A 21643-nucleotide genomic window follows, 5' to 3' on the forward strand; every position below is an offset into this window, starting at 1 on the left:
GCTACAAGATGAACGAGACTGAGCACTGACCGTGAGACTAATCAATGAAGATGCAGCTGATTCAGTCCAGGAGGACTATTGGTTAAATGTCGCCGGTTCAATGCAGGAGAGCAGCGGGCAGTTTTCATCAACTTTGACATTTTTATTGAACTTCCAGAAAAACAAGAACAAGGAATTGTACTTAAAATGCTTTATTAGTGACAGAATTTTAAGTAAAAAACACATCAAAAGAGGAAACGAGATGGTAAACATCAGGATAAACAACTGTGATTTTTTATTATCTCCTGTATATGTACAGAATGTTTCTTACTACTGTATCATTGTCATATATACGGAAGAGGATTAGGGCCACTGAAAAATAATAATCATTCAGGAACAATATATTTTTTAAATCATTATTCTGAGAAAAGTCGGAATTCTGAGAAAAGTCAGAATTCTGACTTTTTTCTCATTTATGACTTTAATGTCAGAACTTTGACTTTTTTTCTTAATTCTGACATTATTTTCTTAATTCTGACTTTAATGTCAGAATTCTGGCTTCAATCTCAGAATTCTGACTTTTTTCTCATTTATGACTTTAATGTCAGAATTTTGACTTTTTTTCTTAATTCTGACATTTTTTCTTATTTCTGACATTTTTTCTTATTTCTGACTTTAATGTCAGAATTCTGACTTTAATCCCAGAATTCTGGCTTTTTTTCTTCTGACTAAAATCCCAGAATTCTCACTTTAATCTCAGAATTCTCACTTTTTTCTCTCAGAACAATAATAATGGTAAAATATTGGACCTCATTTTGTTTTCTTCCAGTGGCCCTAATCCTCTTTTGTACATAAAGCCACTCAAAGGTGCTCTGTTTAATTTTTTTCAACTATGATCCATCCCTAAGAGGCTTTAGCAGCAAGTTTCCATCTCTGAAGCCACTGTTGAAAAGTGAATCCTGCTTTGCTGACCTCAGGTAGGACATGCTGGGCTGGCCTCTCCCACCTAAAACACACAAACATACAAAACGGAAAGAGTTAACCTGCTAATCACACCATTAATTTCTAATGAATTCATAACACAAAGACATCCATACAAAGATCACAAAGAAAACCAATAATCTACCAAATTGATACAACTATCAAGAACTGGGCTGGGATTAAAAGCAATGAAGAAAAACGAGAACAGTCCTTGTTCATCGTGTTGGCTGTGACTTCTGTCATTTCAAAATCACAAGAAACAGTAATGGACGTTGAATTCTTTTGACTGTAAGGATCAGAAACAACAGTTTGTTAATCTATAACGACCGCCTTGTCAGAATAATTTGACTACAGAATTTAGTAGAGCAATTTCACAACATGGTTTAAAGACCGTAATTAGTCAATGACATTCTTTTGTGCCCCATAATGGAAATGTACTCCATAATGGACTACATTACAGGTAAAAGAACAATTAGTCAGACAATGAGAAATGTAGATGACTTATTTGTATAAAGCACTTGTTTATGAAAGCAAAATAAAGGTGTGTTTTGAAAGTGAAAACCGTAGAAAGTGAATTATTTGATGCTGAACAAGCTCAGTGAAAACTTGTCAAACTAACTTTCATCTTCACTTGCAGGTGTTGCTCTGGTAACAATGTCTGACGGCCAACTAACCAGCATAACCAGCATGCTGGCTGCTCATGCCACATAACTTAAAGCAGTGATAAAAGGTAACTGACAGGAGACAGGAATGCTGGGAATCTTTGAAGACCCAGGAAGCTAAAAAAAAGCACAATTTATTATGGCCATTCTGTAAAAAGAAACATACACAGTTTACCAGCTTATGTATTTTTCAACAGTATCTACTTTGGAAATGTGCCTCACCAGTAAGAGATGGCAGTTTTGACTTGGTTTCCATATGAAAGGCCTTGGCTGCAACGTTGGATGAAGCTTCTGACTCCTGGCACGAGAACCTTCAGAAGCTTCTGATCCTCCTCTATGACTCTGGACAGCAAAGCTAAGACAGCGCAGACACATGTCTCATTTCACAATAAATCCTTCAACTTCTTTTTCATACAAAGAGCCAAATACAGCACTTCTTAATGTGTAATTAAAGCATGATAAAATCTTCAGATCATCAGTTTCCTTTTTACCTTTTTGATCAGATGCGTGCAAGAACTCTGCTTCTTTCTGTGTTTTCTGCAGAGAAGCAGAGTGAAGTTGCAGCAACTGGCGAAGAAAACGCAACTCAAGCTGCTGGGAGCGTGTCTGGGAACACAGCTCCTCTGGAGCCTGAAGTTTAAAAAGAGGAGAAAAAGAACGTGATTAAGTCAGAGACAGAGATAGAGGAGGAGAAATTAGATGTGTGAGACTGACAGCGCAAACACACAACAGCCCAGAAAATGCAAAGCTGTTGGTGTTTTTTCCTTTGTGAAGTTAAATAGATTTTAATGGATGATAATTTTATTAGCACTGCTAGTGAGAGGACTGTGGTCAAGTTATGGCAGTGACAGTCAGCCGGGTAATCAAAACCACTCTGAGCATGTGGACTTTAAAGAGCTGCAGCAACTCTGAGAATCACTGGCTCAACTTTTATGGGAATGCAACAAGTTTCCACATGTAAACTTCTCATGCAAAAATACGTATATTTATTTAAGTGGAACTTACTGTAATGGACTTTGTTAAAATAATTACACCCCTTTTTTAGAATAGTAAAAATGCATATTGATATTCATTTTCTTAAACATTATAGTTACTTATTGATCCTGTATTGCATCATCAACCACTGAATTACTAATGAAACTGCCTTAACTTGAGAACTGACAGTCATTTAGTGTTTCACGTCTGTTACAGCAGCTTGATGCAGTATATACCCACTCTCACCTTGTACAGTGGGAATAACAGGCTCTGACACAAGCTGCTGAAGACCGGAGACTTCAAGCGATTGATGGACAACCATGACGCAGGGATTCTTTGGGTTCTGAAACAACAGAAAGAAAAAGAGTTCAATTTAGAACAGCAGATGTCACCACAGGAACTGAGCAATGTAGCAATGATGAGAAAGTTCAGCGTTTTCATCTCCAACTATTTTGAATTGTATTTAATAGATGGTTAGGACATTTTTGTAAACTGGTTGTTATTGACCTGGGGGTTACCCATTCATATATCAGGCCACTTAATCTTACCCTTCAAAAGTCCTCCGATCAAGAGCAACAAGAGAAACCGATCCTAACTGACGAGACTCCTTGGAAATGGAGTTCCTGAGACGGTTTGCTGAAGTGGTGACATCTTCAAATTGTGGGACCAGTTTGCCCTGAATAAATTCCTTTAACTGTATTAAAACAGACAGAAAGAAATTCTTGAGAGGTGCAAGAGACTGCCAAAAATGAAACCAACCAATAAATATGAACACATTCACACCTCTGTTTGCAGACGGATCAGATCCATCTTTGCCGTTGAGTTCCCCTTAATTAAACCCCTGATCTGCTCCTGTCTCAGAGCCTGTACAGACACAGCAGAATGTTCGATATAAGTTTGGAGGATTAAGATAGTTATCTCAAAAAACTTTTCAAGATCTATGAGTATTACTGTCCAAGTGTAACAGAGGTCTCACCACAAGCTGTCTGAAGTCAAGGATGCTCTGCCACTGGCTGCGCAGATTCTGAAGCGCCTCCTGTCGGCTTCTGGCATGCTGGTCAAGTTGGATACACCGGTCTCTGATATGATCTCTGACCGCTGCCTGCATCACACACTGAAGTTCCACCTTAAGAGCTGACCTGTTGAGAGCAAAGGAAAAAGGTTAGGGAAATAAAAGATGAAAATAAATTCTCAAGTCTTTTTAAAGGCGCAGGTTGCAGTAATTATCAGCGTTTAACAGAACAGACTTTTTAGAAATGGAATATGAAATTTGTAAGTATGATTAAATTAGTGTACAATTATCTTAATATAAAACTCATCTTGTATTTTTTAAGTTAGAACGAGCATGTCATATCTACATAAGAAGCAGGTACCCTCCCACAGAGGCCGCCATCTTACACCAACAAGTTTTGACTGTAGCACAGAACGGACAAACTATAATATAATGAAACATGTTTTTTTCTATTTCTTGAGAGGCCGTTCAAAACGCACCAGTTGGAATGTAAAGAAGGAGAGTTGTTGTGTACAAAAGAAATAGTAACAGACATTTTTTTATGTCAAAGGCCACTGTCACCTATCCAATGGGAGGAGTGAGGCAAGGGGGCATTTCAATCTACAATATGATTGCTAGATATCACTAAATATGCTAAATAATATATCTGGTTAGGAATAATAACCTCATACTGTAAAGGAATCCAGCCCCATTAATACTGGGATAATTATAAAACTCATGACTAGTGGGAATATCATCATCACTCTCTACAGTGAGTCAGCTTACAGTGCCATGGTGTCATTGTGGAGCTCATCTGCAATATCAGACACCTCCAGCTCAGCCTCCTTCCTGCGAGTCTGCAGCTGGTCACAAAGCTGCTGGACTCTGGAGCGAGTCTGAGCCAGTTCCACCAAACTCTGCTGCACCTCTTCCCAAGCAGCCTGGAGAACAACAAAAGTGTGATTCCCCAAAAAGATAAATACATGAAAACACATCAAGACTATTTTACTATTCTAAACTTCTGGTGTATGTATGTTTGTGATTAGCACCTCCAAAAGTGTCTTCACTGGTGGCAACTCATTATCATCTTCTGTTGACATGTCCAATAAGTGATTGTTTTCATATCGAAAGCTGCAACACAAAAGCTAAATGAATATTTTGAATTTAGAGTTTTTACAGTCTTAATGGAGGAGAGAAAAGCTTTCTGTACCGTAGAGCAGTCACATCCCGTGTCACATCAAGAGAGGCAAGTTTTTCCTCTAGTTCCCTCTGCTCCCTGGAAGCTAAATACTCCAACGCTGAGAGGACGTGGTTTGGAGGATAACTGCCCAACAGTGTCTGACGATGAGACAAGTCAACACATGGTAATGCAAAGTTAAAATAACAGCATATAAACAAGTAGCTATAGAATTTGAGAATGTTATTCAAAATAGACTAACCTCCACAGAACTGAGCCAGTACTGAAACACAGCGGTGCTCTGTTCACGACTCATACTGAGAGGAAACAGAAAGAGATTTTAATTCTCAAAACTAAAAATGCACAACACTGCGAAGGATAGATTTGTGCAAAGCTGATTTCTGCAGTCCTTACTGTTTGGTTGAAGAGTGCGTTGATTTCAGTTCACTCTCATGTAAGGAACAAAAGAAGTGGATCCTGTTGTCACACAGCTCTCTCACCTCACGCTAACGTGAAACACAAAACACGTGAGATGATGTACTTTAGTCAGCAAAGACACAGTCAACCTCAGTCAGAAAAACATACAAAATACAGACAAGTTTTAGTCAGCTCTTACCAGGACCTGAGCCTCTGCAGCAGTTTTGGAGTTTAGGTCATCTCCATCATTGCTGCTGGAAGGCTTGTCATCAAAAAGCAGTTCAACCTCTGCTTTCCTGTAAAACACATTACAATACTTATTTATACACTTCATGATAAGTACAGAAATGTGAACAACGCTGTCTCATTATTCTGATCTATACACAATCTCTAAATGTTCAGCCTTACCTGGTCATAAGTTCCAATGCCTGGCAGTGTCCCCTGATCTTTTGTGTGTCATCAGAAAGCACTCTGCAGCCCAACATGCAGCGCTGCTTGAAGGCCTGTAGAAGCAGCTCTCTGTGACGACTATCCTCCACTTTGGTCCAGGTACGGCTGATGGACTGCTCTGTAAGAAAAAACATGGTAACGCTGACAATGTTGACTGATCAGATAATCGTCCCCATCCTGCATCTGGCAGACTTACCTTGTGCGGCCAACTGTTCCTCTGTTCCACTGATCTGAGAATCCAGGTGACTGATCTCTGCTCTCAGCTGTTCTATCTTTCTCTGAAGCTCTCTTTGCTTGGCAGCCTCACTTTGGCTTCCAGTTTGCTCCAACTGAACAAGCAAAAAAACAAAGCAGGTAAAAAATAATTTTATAAGTGACTTTTCTGTCAGACAACAAAACCTCCACAGTGTGTAGTCCCTTTGGATTAATCAAGTATTAAACTCTGCTAGTTATCAAAAAAAAAAAGAATAAACCACAAAAAGAGAGAAACACGATTTTCCAATTACCTGTTTGTCTTGGATAACTTTGTACCTTAAAAAGAATATTGTCAAGGAGATAACCTGATAAAATGTGATCAATCAATGCTTCATGGTAACAAAGAACACCAAGTCTTATCGGGTAAAGACAGGGGGGGTATAAAAGATATTGTGGCTGTATTAATAAGACAGCACAGAAGCGGAATAGGAAACAGAGCATGTCCCTAGCGTGTTCGAACATAGGACATCCCAGACTCCCAAACAAAGAATGCCACAATGTACATCCCTGGCATGACTAAAGCGAGGTGCTCATTCTCCTGTGTCTAAATGACCCCCAAAAGAAATACACAGGTGCAACTACATGAACATGCACGTGATTTTTAGTGACTAGATATAGGAAAGTAGCTTTAAAATCTGTCATAAATGCCAGTAAGGATACCACTGTAGATTCCCACGCATGATCCTTACGTTCCTGGATAAAAAACAAAACAAAACAGAGAAACAGTCAAGAAGCTGAAATACATTATGTTCACATTTGCATTTTCAAAGAGGGATTGAGGACAGAATGTGACAAAGAATGACACAAAGCCAATCATACTCGGATCAGTGTAATAGGGACACACAACAGTACAAAACGAACAGGAAATAGAACCAGAGTAAAGACCAACCTCTGTTGATAAATGTGTTGGATGACATATTTCCAGATTGACTTCCCAGAACCAACACAAAGCCTAAAAACAAACGAACACTTTGTTAGTTAGCTTACAGAAGAAAACACGATAGATGTACACCTGATACCTACGTTTTAAAATAGCTGTCATTTGGCAGGCCATCCGGAGGCAAGCTGAACTCCTCGGTTGCCCATCGTTTCAGCTCCTGCACAAGATTTCTGTCCGCCATCCTGACAACAAGCAGAGGAGTAAACAATCCGCAGAGGTGTAAACAACCCGCAGAGAGCTCACTGAGCCACCGACGTCAGGCTGCTTAGAATAAAGTCGTTGGCTGTAATATTTAAAATTAACTTACTTAATTCAGATTTACTCTTGGGAGAGAAACGTTAAATTTGTAAATCCGTAGGTTGACCTGTAATGACATTTAGAGAATCTGAAATCAAACTTCTAACTTCCCGCCCATTTACTAAACTTCCGGGCAGCATGTCGCTACATCCGGTGACGCAGCGCCTCCGCTGGTGGGAGGGGGTTACTACTTCAGACTGCTGCCAATCTTCTTTTAGTTGTATATTAGTTACATATTTGTGAATACATTAAATACTTTTGGCACAAACTGCTTTGGTACCCCAAACAAAAAAAATAAGGTGGTTGCTGAAGTTTATCTTACATTCTTAAACATATATGTATTCATTGTGTTACAGGTATTTATTTTTCAATCAATCAATCAATCAATCAATCAATCAATCAATCAATCAATGAATCAATCAATCGATCAATCTATCAATCGATCAATCGATCATTGATCAAGCTTTATTTATTAGCACCTTTCATACAAATCAAATGAACCCCAAAGTGCTTTACCGCGATTGAAAAACAAGAAGCAGAAATGCAACAATGGCAAGACATATTAGGGGAAAATGCTAATAATAATAATAATAATAATAATAATAATAATAATAATTAAAATAACATAAAATAAAATAAAATACAATAGACAAATGCACACCAACAATAAAATATGCGCCATTAAAATAAGGTAAAGCATCCAAATTAATAATACAAATAGTTCAAATAAATAGATTTAAAAAGGGTAAAGATAAGAGTTGAAAATAAAACTAAGGCTAAACATATCAATAAAACTGAGTAGATAAATAAAATTAATTAATTAATGAATTGAAACATTAAAAATGGATCACGATAACAGTTAAAATTACTAAAATTATAAAGCAACATTTAAATCAATATTACAGTAAAAGGTAAGTAATTCAATAAAAAGCATAAAAGCCTGAATAAATACGTTTTTAGTTTGCATTTAAAAGTCTCAATATCTCTGTCAGCTCCTCTCAGATTCTCCAGCAGGCTGTTCCATAGTTAAGGAGCGTATTGGCTGAAATGGAATGGCTGTTATATCCTCTATGAAGACTTATTTTTATGTTAAGATATACCATTTGAAAAGTTACCCTGGAATAACACAGTTTAAGTTTAAGTATCTCTGATATATTGAATTAAGTGGTACACAATATACAGATTTAAGCATTTTTAATTATGTGTCCCACCAAGCAAATGGATATAATGTAGCACGACATCTGACAAATAAATTGAAAGTGAAATTATGCTAATTTAAAAACAACACTGACACTGGGTTTTTAGTTCCATCTTCTTTTATTTATTTCTTTACTACCCAGGATCAACCATGTAGTACAAATCTTAATGCACAGCATCAGAGTTTCTGTCCAAGGGAATACACCTGCATTTCAGCCTGTCTCTGTCAACCTTAGAGCTCTTCAGGATCACAGTAAACATGGTGCACATACTGTAAAGGCCTTAGTAGGTGATAATGTTACATTTTTATGCTTTAGTCTCAATACATTGTGGCAACTTACTCCTTTCAAAACCTTTTAAGCGACAGCTGCAGTGGCAGCTTTGAATAAATAAGACCTGAGTTTGGCAAAACCTAAAGAAAAAAATTCAGTCCACTACATGAAAATTGTATCACAATATCTTTTAAGTAAGGCCTGTGATGTGTTCAACCCACTTGTTATAGAGAAAAAAATACATTCAGACTACTTACAGCACAATAATCAAAATGATTTCCTGAACAGTTGAATACAAAATGTTCAGTTGTTTTGACGGTCATCTTCTCTATCACAAATGTCACATGATGCCCTACGTATGTCCTTAGCACCATGCTGATGAGCTATTCGGTGGCTATGCCAGGATCCAATCAAAGAAGAGTTTTAGTGTTTTCATTTTTGTTATTTGTTATCGTATCCTGGTGAAGAGGTTTAAGACTGATACGGATTCCTGCATCAAAACACAAAAAACATTGTATTAAAGAGATGAAGGGACTGTAATTATACAATGAAGTTACCAGTCAGTGAATTCTCACCTTAGTTGACCTAGTTTTACTGAATACGTTCCAGAAGCGTAGGGTCTCATCTCCAGCTCCTGTCACGATAGCTTCACCATCTGGGGACATTGCCTAACATTTAGGGGGAAAAAAGTGAACTGTTGATGTCCATTTCCAGTAACTTGGTGAACAGCAGGATCACATTCTCATCAGAAAGAAAACATACACTGACCAGGTAAAGTACTCTGTAGGAGTGTCCTGTGAGTTTGGCAACCTGGGTGAGAGCTGGATACTTCCACACCAAGATCTGGTTCTGAGAGTAACCATGAGTGCTTACCTGGACAAAAAGACAATATAGAACATGTGTTAATGAGGAGGATCAATAGACTGTAATAAATTGGATTTAATAATTTGAATACCAAGTTATTATAGGTATTGTCCTGATGCTTGTTCACAGTTTGTATCTGTAGATCCTTACCAGCTCATTAGCGTGCTTAGACCAGGCCAGGTTGCAGACCTGAGAGCCTGTGTCCATACACTGCAACGGCTGTGAAGTCAAGGTGTTCCAAAATCGAATACAGCGGTCAGCTGTGCCGCCCCCAGATGCCAGTAAGCCATGCTGGTGAGGGGACCAGGCAATGGCTTTCACTGCAGCCAGGTGATCTGTGTATGTCTGTACTGGGCTGAGCGAGGAGTGGTTCCAAACCAGCAGCTGAGAACACAAGTAATATCAGTAAGCGAATGCAGAGAGAGAGAAGCAGGTATATTGAATACAATATTTTTACCTTGTTGTCGTTGCCACCAGAAGCGAGCAGCTGGTGGTCAGTGCTCCACTTTAGGCCACATACTTCCTGTCGGTGTCCCTGCAGACGTCTCTCTGACTGGAGAGGAGGTGTCCGCACATCTCGCTGAAGAATCATACGATCTCGGCTTCCTGAAGACAACTGGTCTGCGTTCCAGGCTAACGCTCCTGCAAGAAGAGAGGAGGTTAACTAATGCTTATACTCGACATTGGACAAAAGTACAGAAGTTCTACTAGATGAAAACTACCAAGAATTTCAAGTTTGAATTCAGTCTAATGCTCACAAATTCTTCTGCATTTCTATTCCTGTAAAGTGACATAGGCTTTCCCTTTTAGGCATTTTCTAACCCATCCTGAGAATGCTCTTACCAACTCTGGCTGTGTGTCCTTCCATTGCAAAAAGTTTCTTCCCAGCACCAGCATCCCAGATCTGGACATAGCCCTTGTGAGTTCCCACTGCAACCAGGTTCCCCTAAAAACACAAAGAATAGTTTTGTTAATAAAAACTAATTGTACCATAAGTCAACCTTCACAGTGTTATGTAGGTAGTAAGACATGAGCTTACCCTTTCAGACCATCCAACTGACGTAACTGAGTCTCCCTCCACAGATAAATCACACAACCTCGTGACCTGAGAGGAAGATCATTTAGACAGTGAGTCTGTGGCAGAATTAGTTATTCATACTGTCTAGAAACACAAATGTATTGTCGTTACACATAGAAAGTTGGAATTGGACATTACCTGGCTGGTACAAGCACTCCACAGGTAAACACATGTGCCCAGCCCAACACTGAGCACATTGAGAGAAGACCAGTCCACTAAGTTGAGGTAGAAGTCATCCTGAAGCTCTGGAGCATCCAGGACTTTGAACGGGATCTTTGAGATCTTGCGAGTGGGCTTTCTCGGTGAACGTAGCAATTTCTGACTGCAACAAGAAGAGTTACACACCAATAAACCCTGATGTCTTAAAGCAGTGGTTCTTGACCAAGTTGAGGTATGTATTATTGCATTATTAACATGTCTTTTTTTCTATCCACAACCATATGGTGACAACCAGAGGTAATCTTGGGGTCGGGACACCAAGGTTAAGAATCAGTAAACAGTTTCTTTGTTTGTCACAGGATCACAGAATCAAGGATAAAGTTTTAGAAACATTATTATAAAGTGTTCCTACCTTTTGATGCTGACAGGTGACAGAGAGTAGGGGGAGATGTTGGTGCCATCATCTGGTGATGACCTTTTGCTATTGAGTGAATACTGCGCAGAAAAAACAGAGGAACACTATAACTTTCATTTGCACCTTCATTAAAACAACACAAGTCAAAGATGAAAAAATATACACTAACTGAGTAGTGTTGTACTGCTCTATGTTTTTTTAATCACTACACAGTGCTCTGAGAGCATATTGTACAGGTGCATCTGTAAAATTAATTATAGAAACCGGTAGAGATGACATTTTCATACAGTGAAGAGACTCTTCTTCTCTGGGGTTGAAGGCTGTAGACGTCTGTCCTCTGTCTGGGGGTCCTGAATCTTCTCTATTCCTGCTCCCAGAAGTTCATTCTTCAGCAAAGCAGAGTAGGCCAGCCCATCTGCTACACATACAAAAATATAATTAGTACACATGCTCAAAACTGTAAATCAAGGTGTACACAGGAAAGATATACTTTTTCCAAAATGATTTGTGAGAAATGTATTCACCTTTAATATTATCAGAAGCAGCATCTTTTGTTTTTCTGCTCGGACTCGGTGACTTTTCATTTTCCTGGAGACATTAAGAAGACCATGATCATACCGACATCCAATTCCAAAACACACACCGACATTTCCTAATCAAAACAAGTATACTACATCTCTTTAGCACAAGCATGAGGACACTCTTCTCAATGTATTTCACCAGAACATGTTCGTACATTGATCCTGTGGAAGCTGATATCCCAGTTTGCCCCTGCTCTGGTTGGAATGAATCTGTCTCCAAGCTTACTGGGTGAAGATAGAGGGGAGCTCGTTGGCATTCGATTGTGCAGACTCTGGGTCAGTTTCTGAAAAAGACAACAGAAAAAGAAAAAAAGGGTATAATCTGCATTTGTTTCTGAGGGTTGTTAAGATTTGATATCTACTAATATTTAGACTGTGTGCGCTGAAACAAAACATTAACTCTGCTTCGGAGCACAATGACACAGAGGAGGAAAGGGTCTCAAATGACTCACGACAGGGCTAAAGTTATCGTTTTGAATATTGAGCTGGCGAAGAAGGCGATGTTCATATTCTGGATCCATCCTCGACTGAAATCCTGATCCCACATTCACAGGCTGGGGAGGGTTGAAATCTGGACAGTTTAAAGAAGCAGAATTACACAGAGCAATCGAGCAGCTATTCTTATTTTCATTACGTTTATTTTGTTATTCCTCACAAGGAAACGGTTAATAAAAAGTATCCAAAATTATTTACTAGTGACCTGAAAACACTTCTAACGAATCAGCAATCGCTTCAATCAATCAATCAATCAATCAATCAATCAATCAATCAATCAGACTTTATTTATAAAGCGCTTTTCATACAATGGCATTATAACATAAAGTGCTGTACATAAACACAACCTAAAATTGAATAAATTAAGAAAAAGATCCCAACCCCAGCCCAGACCGCAAACCCACCCCACAATTTTAAGGTTAAGAACACAATATATGCAACAATAGTAATAAAAACAATAAATATCAAATAAATAAATTAAAAATTAAAAAGAAGTTGCTGAACAAACTGAGGAAACGCTCTCATGATATCTTAATGAGGAAACACTGGAGGTAAAATAAGATGTTAAAATTCAACACAGGAAATCAAAATCACAAAAATAAAATAAATGTCTAAGACAATAAAACACTACAATATTAAACCATTAAAGAAAATAAGATGATTTACTTAAAATAAATATATAAATAAGTACATAAATAAATAAAGTAGAATAAAAGTGACTAAAATTTGAACTAGGTAATAAATAAATAAATAAATAAAACTGCTAAGAATAAAACTCACTCGCTTATCATATTACTCTCCTTTTTTTTCTTATATTTTTTTAAAGAAAACTCTCTTTAACACTTACAGTGTAGTGCTCACAAATGCCCATAGTGTATTTATTATGAAGTATGACAACAAGTAATGCTACATCAGTGGTGGGTTTGAAAAGACCACCTAGCTAACTTTAGGTTAATTCCTTCAGGAGACACTAAAAGGTAACACCACCCGTTCATAGCATTGAATCACAAATGTAAGAAACGAGATGGCATCCCAATGAATACTGTGTGACATTTCTGTGATCACTGAAGAAAGGTAGGGACGACAATAATAATGACTATAGCGTTGGCTAATTTAGCTTGTGGCTGATCTGATGTTGTTTGCAACTTACACACAACGACCCAGTCCCGAAGGTCATCTCACAGAATCCCGACAGAAGAGGAACAACGCAAGGATGTGTCAGATGAAAACAAACAAGAGTTTTGAAGTTATGAACTATTAGGTGTAGTGTTTTTTCCGTTTAACTGAGATGAAGATCGCAGTGCATTGTGGGAGTTTTGTCCACCATCGTTACGTCACCCTGTCAAATCATAACACGGAAATGCTTCATGTGTTGCCAGAGGAGGTCTGAAGACTACGATCAGAGAACATTATACAGGACTAATAATGCAAAGGCAGGGTTCTTAAAGGACTCAGAGGGATCATGACTTGATTTTAAGGGTTTTCGATCCCTATATTCAGGGTTCACACCTGTTTTATACAATCTATGATTCCCACGTGAAAACCCATATATGGAAAACACCCGGGAAATGAAAAAAGACAAAATGTCCTGGACAATCTTGTTCCGTCCATGGAAATTATTTAAGCATTCTCCTAATTTCATATCCAACAACAGAATGCATTGCCATTTTAAAGGGCTAAAGTATATGGAATCATATCAAGTAGTTTATGGGCATTAGTATTAATAGGCTACACTCTGTAAACACCCCCAAGTCGTTCCTGAACGAGTCGGTCTTTTGAACGGCTCTTTTAAGTGAACGATGAGAACCGATTCTCAGTTGCGAGTCATGTATTTGGGAGCCGTTTATATATGCAGATTGCCCACCCACGGTGCATTCACGTGTCACCTGCGTGCCCCATGAGTTGACTTTTGTTCACACCTATGGTTCACACTTATTGTTTACACTTTATTGTTTACATTGATTTGATGTGGATTCGAGTCAAGGAGCTGAGCTCCTGTTTGTAAAGTAGTTCAGGTGTAGAAACACCAGATGGGGTAGTACAATTATGTATTCACATTTTATAATGTCCCAATTTTTATTCTAGTTGTATTTTAATTTTTTATATACATATATATTTATTCTTATTTCTTATTTTTGTATTTTTTTCTGTATTGTTAAAATGTTCTTGTGTGGAATTTTTTACATTAAAGTTGTTTTGCATGGAAGTCATCTTTAGCCTGCATAGTTTTTATAGTGTCACAACGTTTTTTAGGTGAGGGAAAATTCAAAATAGGGATCTCACTGTCGAGCATGGGGATATGGCACCATCTTACAATGCCAAATTAAATTATAATCAATATTTCAGAATAATTCCCACCAATAGAGTATATGTATTGGTGGGATGTGTACGTTTAAATTATTCTGATCCAAATCTTATCTTACTAGTGATTGTTTCCTTAATAAAACCGAGTTAGCCCTGGTTGACTTCTAAAAAATAAATATATATAACAATGAGCCAAAGAGCCAGTCTTTTGAACGACTCTTTGAAAGGAACGGCTCCTCAAGATCCGATTCCATTCAAAGAGCCAAAATCCCATCTCTCATACTAACACCTGCAGGCTTGATGACATTAAGGTAACTATACAACTGGTAGCAGAAATTAAAATGGTATAATAATTGTTATTTATCAAAAGTAATGATATGAGTCACTGCTGGCTGCTTACTGTAGTTTTTATTGATGTGATTAATGGCTTATCTTGTTTTATAACATTGAAAAATTATAAATTGGTTAGAATGTTTGGTTCAATTGCTTAAGCTGATGGTTTGACTGTGATATAACTGTAGTACAAGTGCCATGGTACCTTCTAAAAAACTGTGGTACATGTTCAACAGCTGAACCAAAGTACAGTGGTCAATGACACATGGTGGTACCATAGTACTTGACTGTGTTACTGCCATGGTAGTACTACGGGTACAGTACCATAATAAATGTAACTATGGTACTTTTATCATAGAGGTATAGTATTACATTTTCTTTGAAAATAGTGGTGCTAGATTACGGATACCATTGTTCTGTTTGGTACAAGTACCATGGTAAAAAAATTGTTCCATGGAACATGATGCAACTGGTACATGTTATTTAATTATTCCATGGTACTTTTTCAATAGTACATTTTTATGGTACATGTACAATGGTTGTATCATGGTTCACTTACCCTGACAGTAGTACCATGGTACACATACTAAGGTAATCAAGATATGGTATTCACATTAGTAGTTCCATTTTACATGTACCACGACATGTACCAAGGTACATATGAAATGGAACTACAATGGTAGCACCATGGCACTATCATGGTAGTGAGTATGGTAATAGTATCATGGTCCAATTTAGAGGTGATACTTTTACTATACTCTCACTTTTACCATGGTTCATGTATAATGGTTTAACCATAGTAAACTTATAGAAATGTTTTACTATAGTTTTGTTCTATGGTACTTCCATGGAGCATGTTCCAGGATACATCCATGATACGAGTAAAGTAAAATAAAAGACTATGGTAAAAAAACCATGCTACTTTTATAATGTGTAACTTGCACCATGGTATATGTGCATTTGTATTTTTCTTTTTAATTTAACCAGATGAGTCCCATTGAGATCAAGACCTCATTTACAAGGGCGACCTGGCCAAGAGGTCAGCAGCTAACGTCAATATAAATAGCACAACTCAACAACATGGAGCACATGTACAGACAGTATGTAGAAGCAATCAATCATTTAAAAGTGCAACTTATTTTCAAGTAAAGTGCAATTTGTGATTACAAAACAGCATTTAAAAACACAGGCACTGTTCTAGGGTCTGTCTTCTTGTAGTACTCTGTTTTTCTCCGAAATATTTTGCAAGTCCTCACAATGCTTTTGCACTACCTCGCAAAATGTTTCACCAAGCACTATGTTTTGGGTTACCTTGGAATAGGTTTTGTGTCACATTGCAATACTTTTTTGTTACCTCATAATACACTTTTTCTTTGTATCCTCTCCTTTTGAGCAAATGAAGGTTTATTTTCCTGCTTGGCTGTTGCTTAACACTCTAGCATGGATCAGCCTGTTGAGTTTACTTAAAACTGGCCTTTTGGTGTGCTGAAAGTTAACTTCAATAGTTTATTTTAGCTGCAGCTCCATACCAATATTCACTGACATAGATTATATTATTAGTCAGCTCAGCTCAATGTACACAACGTTTCTAAAAACAAGCATTAACAAGTAAAAATATATTTTTGTACAACATTTCAATACAAAAATAAACCATTGAGCAAGCAGTGATTTATCCTTCTGCACTGTCTTTTGGCCTTGACTAAAGGATGAAGTTGAATTCAAGATAATTTACTATTTTATTGTGTCTCAGTGTGGGTGAGTTCCTTGTCATGTCCAAGTGCCAAACATAGAGGGCGTGCTAGCTTCACTTTCAGCCCCTTCAGTCTCAGCTGAAGGCAGGATGGGACTGCTCTAGTTTACTCAGTAGCCTCCCCAAGAACTAAACCATACCGTCTGTTGTGCTCAGAAATAACATGTTTCACCAATTGCTTCTCTTTATTGATCATACCTCCCTTGCCTGCAGTATGAAAAAACACACATTCAAAATGTACTATAATTGGAATATGAGCCTTGAGACACAAGTATCTCTGTGACATAAAGAAATCAACAATATAAACATGTGAAAATGAATAAACAAGTTGATGGTATAAACATTTTGATAGCATTTCTAAGTGTAAAAGTATATATTTTTTGAGTCTGATGCTCTATTCCTCTGCTTTTTTAGATAAAGTTGTCCAGTGTGGAACACGTGTACTGTAATGTGTGGTGCCTTGCTCAGAGGCACATTAATAAGGTGAAAGGGTTAAAGATTTCCCCCACTGAAAAGTTTTTGGCTCATCATTTGTCCCAAATCCTGGGAAATCAGAGCATAGTGACATCACAACTTTTCTAAGAAAGCAGGTGCAGCTTTGTGATGAAATATGTGATAATCTAATCAGGCGTGAAGCGTTGTTTCGGTTCATGACAGTTCAGATATATTTTTAGCTCTGAGGGCTTGCACGCCTTTCCTGCTATGTTCGATTATACTGCAACAGGATTATAAATTCATAATGTTTCTGTTTGAGATAAATGTTTTTATTATTTTTTCCCTTTGTCCTAAAACACTGCTGAATGTACTCTACTGTCACCCCCTATTCTTCTATACAATAATGCAGCCTCTGAGGTGCACTGCTAATGACCATGTAGTTGTAACAAAAGGCTGAGCACTGTGCCTTTAATGCTGGCAAGTGTAGTGGTGATAATCACACACAGAGTGCACATAGGGCCCCATGTGAACCTCTCTGTGTGCTTTCTGGTGACTGAGCCAATAGAAATTTACAACATTGGACACACAACATAGTTCCACAAGTGTGAAGGAAGCACCCCCCTCTCTCCGTGTCTGTCTGTCTATCTGTCTCCCTCACAGACACACCCACACAACACTGGCGCCAACAAGCAAACCCCCCTTACACTCCCCGACCCCCTCAACTGACCTCTAATTATGTCATGCGAAAAAGCTGTGTCCCATTGAAAAGCTCTCTTAATCAAACCCAATTAATTCCGCTATTTTCCCTTATTGTCCTGTGCAAGGAACGCGTCTTCCCAATAAGACTGTTAACTCCAGCCGTGGCCCTTTCAGATCTGCTGGGCTGCAGGAGCGAAATAATAGACTCCACAATTAATCAATTAGTCAATGGGGACTCATTGGTCCTTAATGAACACAGAAACTGTGGGCTGGAGGTGAGTCAGGGCTCTACTACGTCCAAGCAAGACTACAACCTTTAATGTTGAGGAGTGACATCATTTTCATATCCTCCCTCAATTTGAGAGTCATTTCTTAAGTTTGGCGGCAAGTCCAAGCTAAGTCTCAGTGACCCATTGCACGTTGTGTCTTAATTTAAGATGCTTAGTCCACACCAAACCATACAGTGAAACTTGATTGTTAGTTGCACCACAAGCTTATTACCACACATAAGGTTGATCTTAGTGATGAGTGAGGGTAGCTGAGCATAATGCCAAACTAAACACCTTTCTTCAAGTGGTATTTTTTAAAGTGCTTCACATGCCCGATTTCCTCTGACCATAAAAGTTGAAGATGACTGCCATTGACTCTTGTTAATAGACTGACAGCAATGCAAAGGTGTGTAAAATATGACAGAACAGTTTAATTAGGTGATAAATAAAGCCTGAAAAACAGAGACAGAGTGGTGAAATTATCAACCACAACATACAGTCACTATGGTACTGATGATATATTCTCCACTCACAGAAAACTAAAGCAGGAATACAAACAAAGTTGTCAAAGGAGAAAGAGCTGAGAACACACTGCAGACATCCTAAGACATCCTCCTCATCCTCCAAGTTATCCCATCTTCCAGAACCATGCGCCATGACAACTGATTCTTTTATGTAGGACTTCACACCTACTCAGAGACAGGTGTGAGATTGAAGATGTAGCTTATGCTAAAGTTGGACCTGTCATAGCCGCTGCAACCATAGACTGTATAAAATATGGACGTAGGATCCGTGACATCACCCAACTGTTTCTGAAGAGCTGTTTGAGGCCAATCGTTGGCGGCAGCCATATTGCTGCTGTCGTGTGATTGTGATGTAAAAAGGCGGTCTTTGAGCCTCCTAACCAACAGCTACAGTGTTCCCACAGTCAGCTGTGCCTCTCATTAAAAGACTTGTAATCTCAATATCTTTGAAATTGCCGCATTAGAAAAAAATTCACCCCCCATACAGTGTGAGCAGATCGAGAAATGAGCTATCCAGACTACACTTGTCTTTTGTACCAGGCTGTAAACATGTTTATTTCTGCTGTAAAGATCGTCTTTTTCCCATTGTTTCCCATGTGTATGGGACTTCCGGTACTTCCGGAGCCAGCCTCAAGTGGATCCTCGATGAACTGCAGTTTATAACACTTCCGCATATTTTTAGACCGGAGGTTTGCGCTTGGCTGCAACCCACAACATGTAAAAAGTCAAGAGTGGAAATTCTGTCCTTAATTAGAAATCGCATTAAAACTACTTTTTGCACATAGCTGGTTTAACCTACTGCAGGTTTGAATGCATATGGAGTAATACAAGTCTTTTAAAGCTTCCATGAGAAACTTTTGATCAGTGACGATTTTGCGCCACCTTTGGACAAAGAGGTACCTGTTGTTGATTTTGTCCTATGTGTATGTGCGTGTGTGTGTGTGTGTGTGTGTGTGTTTTGACAAAACGGCTCATCCTGCTTTCTTTTAACACTCAAATGCATCACTCACTGTGAATGTTTTCAGTGGAAAATGTAAATGAAAAAAACTGCTTCAGCAGCATGCTGTTAATCACTGTTTCTACCCTGTGGTTGTGGTTTTAGGCCTTTATAGTAACAATATAGGAATAATCACTCTTTTTTTTAACTGACAGCCTTGTTTGCATCTATGGGTCATATAGAGGCATCACTATCAATTTTGCTCAATTTCACAACCTGTTCAAAACTTCTCACAGGAGCTTTAAAGTAACAGAGAACAGGGTACCTCTAAATACAATCACTACATTTTCCTGTAGCCCATGTTTGTATCACCTTGAGATTATTGATAGAGAAAGACTCTAATATAAAATTTGAATAAAGGTGTGTAAGTAGCATTTTTCATACCTTATACCCAGGTGTTCCAGTGCATAATAATAACACTTGATAATGACATGATAATGATTTCAAGTCATATCAAAACGATATGCTAGCTGCTCTGTGCACAGTCAAAAGCTCCAGAAATAAGTAAGCAGACCTTAATTTAGAGTATTTAGGACATTAAAAATATATGTCTTCAAGGTTAAGAATTAATGATCAGGTATAAAGTCTGCATTATCCTGATTTAGTCTGATCCAAGTCCTGTCCCTCTCTGCATCCATTCATTAATTTGTTTCTCCTACTTACAGGTAAATAACTTATGGAAGTCAAAGGCTTTCATCGCTTGGACTGGTGTTCATGTGTTTTGTCCCCGGGACCAGGTCAGGAAGATGAAATGCTCTACTTCTCTGTTGTATCTTGTAGTAAAGCTCAGGCTTTACCATCTTGTTATTTGTTTTCAGACATCAAGCAGCCTGTGGACTGATTGATTTTCTGTACAACCCAGATGTCCAGACCAGATTAGGTTATGTTTTGGATGAGCACATCATATGTAATGTTGTTCCAAAAAACAAAGATGCATCAACTAAGGGCATTGAGCTAAGAAAATGGTAATATCATACATTTATATAAATAATATAAAGATTTCAACAGAAGCTAAAAGAGGTTTGTTTTATTTGACAACTTCAAGGAGTTTATCAGAAGTCAGGAGGTACCCTTTAAAAACTGCACTTAAACTCTTATCTGGCATATATTACACTGAATGTGAGAATTTGCGTGATAGAGAGTGACTCTTGACAATTACTTTTTTCCATCTTGATCTGCCGCTGCTCTTTTTCCCATGCTTTTCTTTGTGCCACTCACTCGGTGCTAAACGCATGCCTACCCCGGCCCCTGGCTGTGACTATAGCCCCGACCCGGCCCCAGCTGAGCAGTGCCAAGCTGTCCAGCAGTTAGTTAGTGTCTGTGCAGGCTCGGCCCGGCCCGGCTCGGCCCGGCATGGGTACTAATCCTCAGGCTGTCAGAGGACCCCGCTCTGAACTCATCCTGCAACACAGGAAAACGCTCTAATTGGGGGATTTTCTACATCATTAACTCTGATGAGCAGCCATTCTACCCTCCCTCCCCTCTTCTTCTCCACGTTTACTCCCTCTCTCTCTATCCATCTCTCTTTCCCCCACTCCCACACTTTTCTCCAGCTTAATCTCTTTTTTTTTTTTAAGTTTCTCTTCTCCCTTTCTCCTACTCTGACTTCCTCACATTCATTGTCTTGTCTTTGGTGCTTCTTTCTCAAAGCATGTTTGTCATTTTGTAATCCATTTAAGGGGATGTTTTTTCAGTGCTCAAACATTGCACTTAATGGGATGTGATCCATAAACAGAAGTCAACATGTGAAAGTAATGAAAAAAAGCAATGAATCTCTAGCCTTGCCTGCACATTTTTCACACATCATATGCTGTGAAAAATAAGTTGATGGATCCCCTAAGTTTGAGCTCAAAACTGTTGTTTTCTGTCCAATAATTTACAAGTGCTTTACTTTTATATTTTCACTCTGATACCAAAGCCAAAGCAAACTCCAAATTTTCATCTTGTAACAAAATGTTTCACTTCTCCAGAGGTATTTCCAGAATCCTCAAAGATTCATCCAAACATCTGTGAAAAAATGTAATATGATTCTAAAATATATATAAGGACTTTGCTAAATTGCTACAGATCTCTCAAACCAGTGGGTAAACATTATCATGTCCCTGCAGTTCAGCAAACTGAACACAAAGGGAGGTGAAACATTCTTT

The 21643-nt window shown here is 38.3% G+C and overlaps 2 protein-coding genes and 1 long non-coding RNA gene across 4 annotated transcripts; 1 reads left to right on the top strand and 2 right to left on the bottom strand.

The window, feature by feature from the left end:
* Positions 1 to 175: 175 nt before the first annotated feature.
* On the bottom strand, positions 176 to 7284 carry haus5 (HAUS augmin-like complex, subunit 5). The gene is made up of 20 exons (XM_034705537.1): positions 7135 to 7284; positions 6911 to 7009; positions 6777 to 6839; positions 6548 to 6580; positions 6139 to 6163; positions 5829 to 5961; positions 5591 to 5750; positions 5382 to 5478; positions 5180 to 5271; positions 5028 to 5082; positions 4799 to 4926; positions 4638 to 4719; positions 4375 to 4529; positions 3574 to 3736; positions 3381 to 3461; positions 3146 to 3291; positions 2844 to 2940; positions 2114 to 2252; positions 1845 to 1977; positions 176 to 985 (listed from the first exon to the last, which is right to left on the bottom strand). The coding sequence occupies exons 2-20, from the start codon at positions 7006 to 7008 to the stop codon at positions 883 to 885; spliced, it is 1983 nt and encodes a 660-aa protein (XP_034561428.1). The 5' UTR covers position 7009; positions 7135 to 7284; the 3' UTR covers positions 176 to 882.
* On the top strand, positions 1592 to 2092 carry LOC117828414. Its single transcript, XR_004634390.1, has 2 exons — positions 1592 to 1690; positions 1820 to 2092. It is a non-coding gene; the product is annotated as an uncharacterized LOC117828414 (long non-coding RNA).
* A 1138-nt stretch (positions 7285 to 8422) lies between the features above and the next one.
* LOC117832464 (fizzy-related protein homolog) lies at positions 8423 to 13540 on the bottom strand. 2 transcript variants are annotated; one of them, XM_034711618.1, is made up of 14 exons: positions 13336 to 13540; positions 12143 to 12261; positions 11846 to 11974; positions 11634 to 11697; positions 11397 to 11524; positions 11107 to 11189; positions 10674 to 10857; positions 10497 to 10562; positions 10301 to 10403; positions 9915 to 10099; positions 9608 to 9841; positions 9362 to 9466; positions 9169 to 9261; positions 8423 to 9083 (listed from the first exon to the last, which is right to left on the bottom strand). In XM_034711618.1, the coding sequence occupies exons 2-14, from the start codon at positions 12209 to 12211 to the stop codon at positions 9042 to 9044; spliced, it is 1485 nt and encodes a 494-aa protein (XP_034567509.1). In that variant the 5' UTR covers positions 12212 to 12261; positions 13336 to 13540; the 3' UTR covers positions 8423 to 9041. The 2 variants fall into 2 exon arrangements, with proteins under 2 accessions (XP_034567509.1, XP_034567501.1); XM_034711610.1 differs by having other exon boundaries at positions 11397 to 11527; positions 13336 to 13537.
* Positions 13541 to 21643: the final 8103 nt, after the last annotated feature.

Source organism: Notolabrus celidotus, chromosome 2 (genome assembly GCF_009762535.1).
Source record: "Notolabrus celidotus isolate fNotCel1 chromosome 2, fNotCel1.pri, whole genome shotgun sequence".
Classification (NCBI taxonomy): domain Eukaryota; kingdom Metazoa; phylum Chordata; class Actinopteri; order Labriformes; family Labridae; genus Notolabrus; species Notolabrus celidotus.

Coding starts and splice junctions, on each gene's coding strand:
- haus5 (XM_034705537.1), bottom strand. CDS start 7,008: ATGGCGGACAGAAATCTTGTGCAGGAGCTGAAACGATGGGCAACCGAG. Junction 5,962..6,138: donor AAGTTATCCAAGACAAACAG/GTAATTGGAAAA, acceptor TTGCTTGTTCAG/TTGGAGCAAACTGGAAGCCA. Junction 1,978..2,113: donor GCACGCATCTGATCAAAAAG/GTAAAAAGGAAA, acceptor GCGCTGTCTTAG/CTTTGCTGTCCAGAGTCATA.
- LOC117832464 (XM_034711610.1), bottom strand. CDS start 12,211: ATGGATCCAGAATATGAACATCGCCTTCTTCGCCAGCTCAATATTCAA. Junction 11,528..11,633: donor TGCTTCTGATAATATTAAAG/GTGAATACATTT, acceptor TTGTATGTGTAG/CAGATGGGCTGGCCTACTCT. Junction 10,858..11,106: donor TCACCTGTCAGCATCAAAAG/GTAGGAACACTT, acceptor TTCTTGTTGCAG/TCAGAAATTGCTACGTTCAC.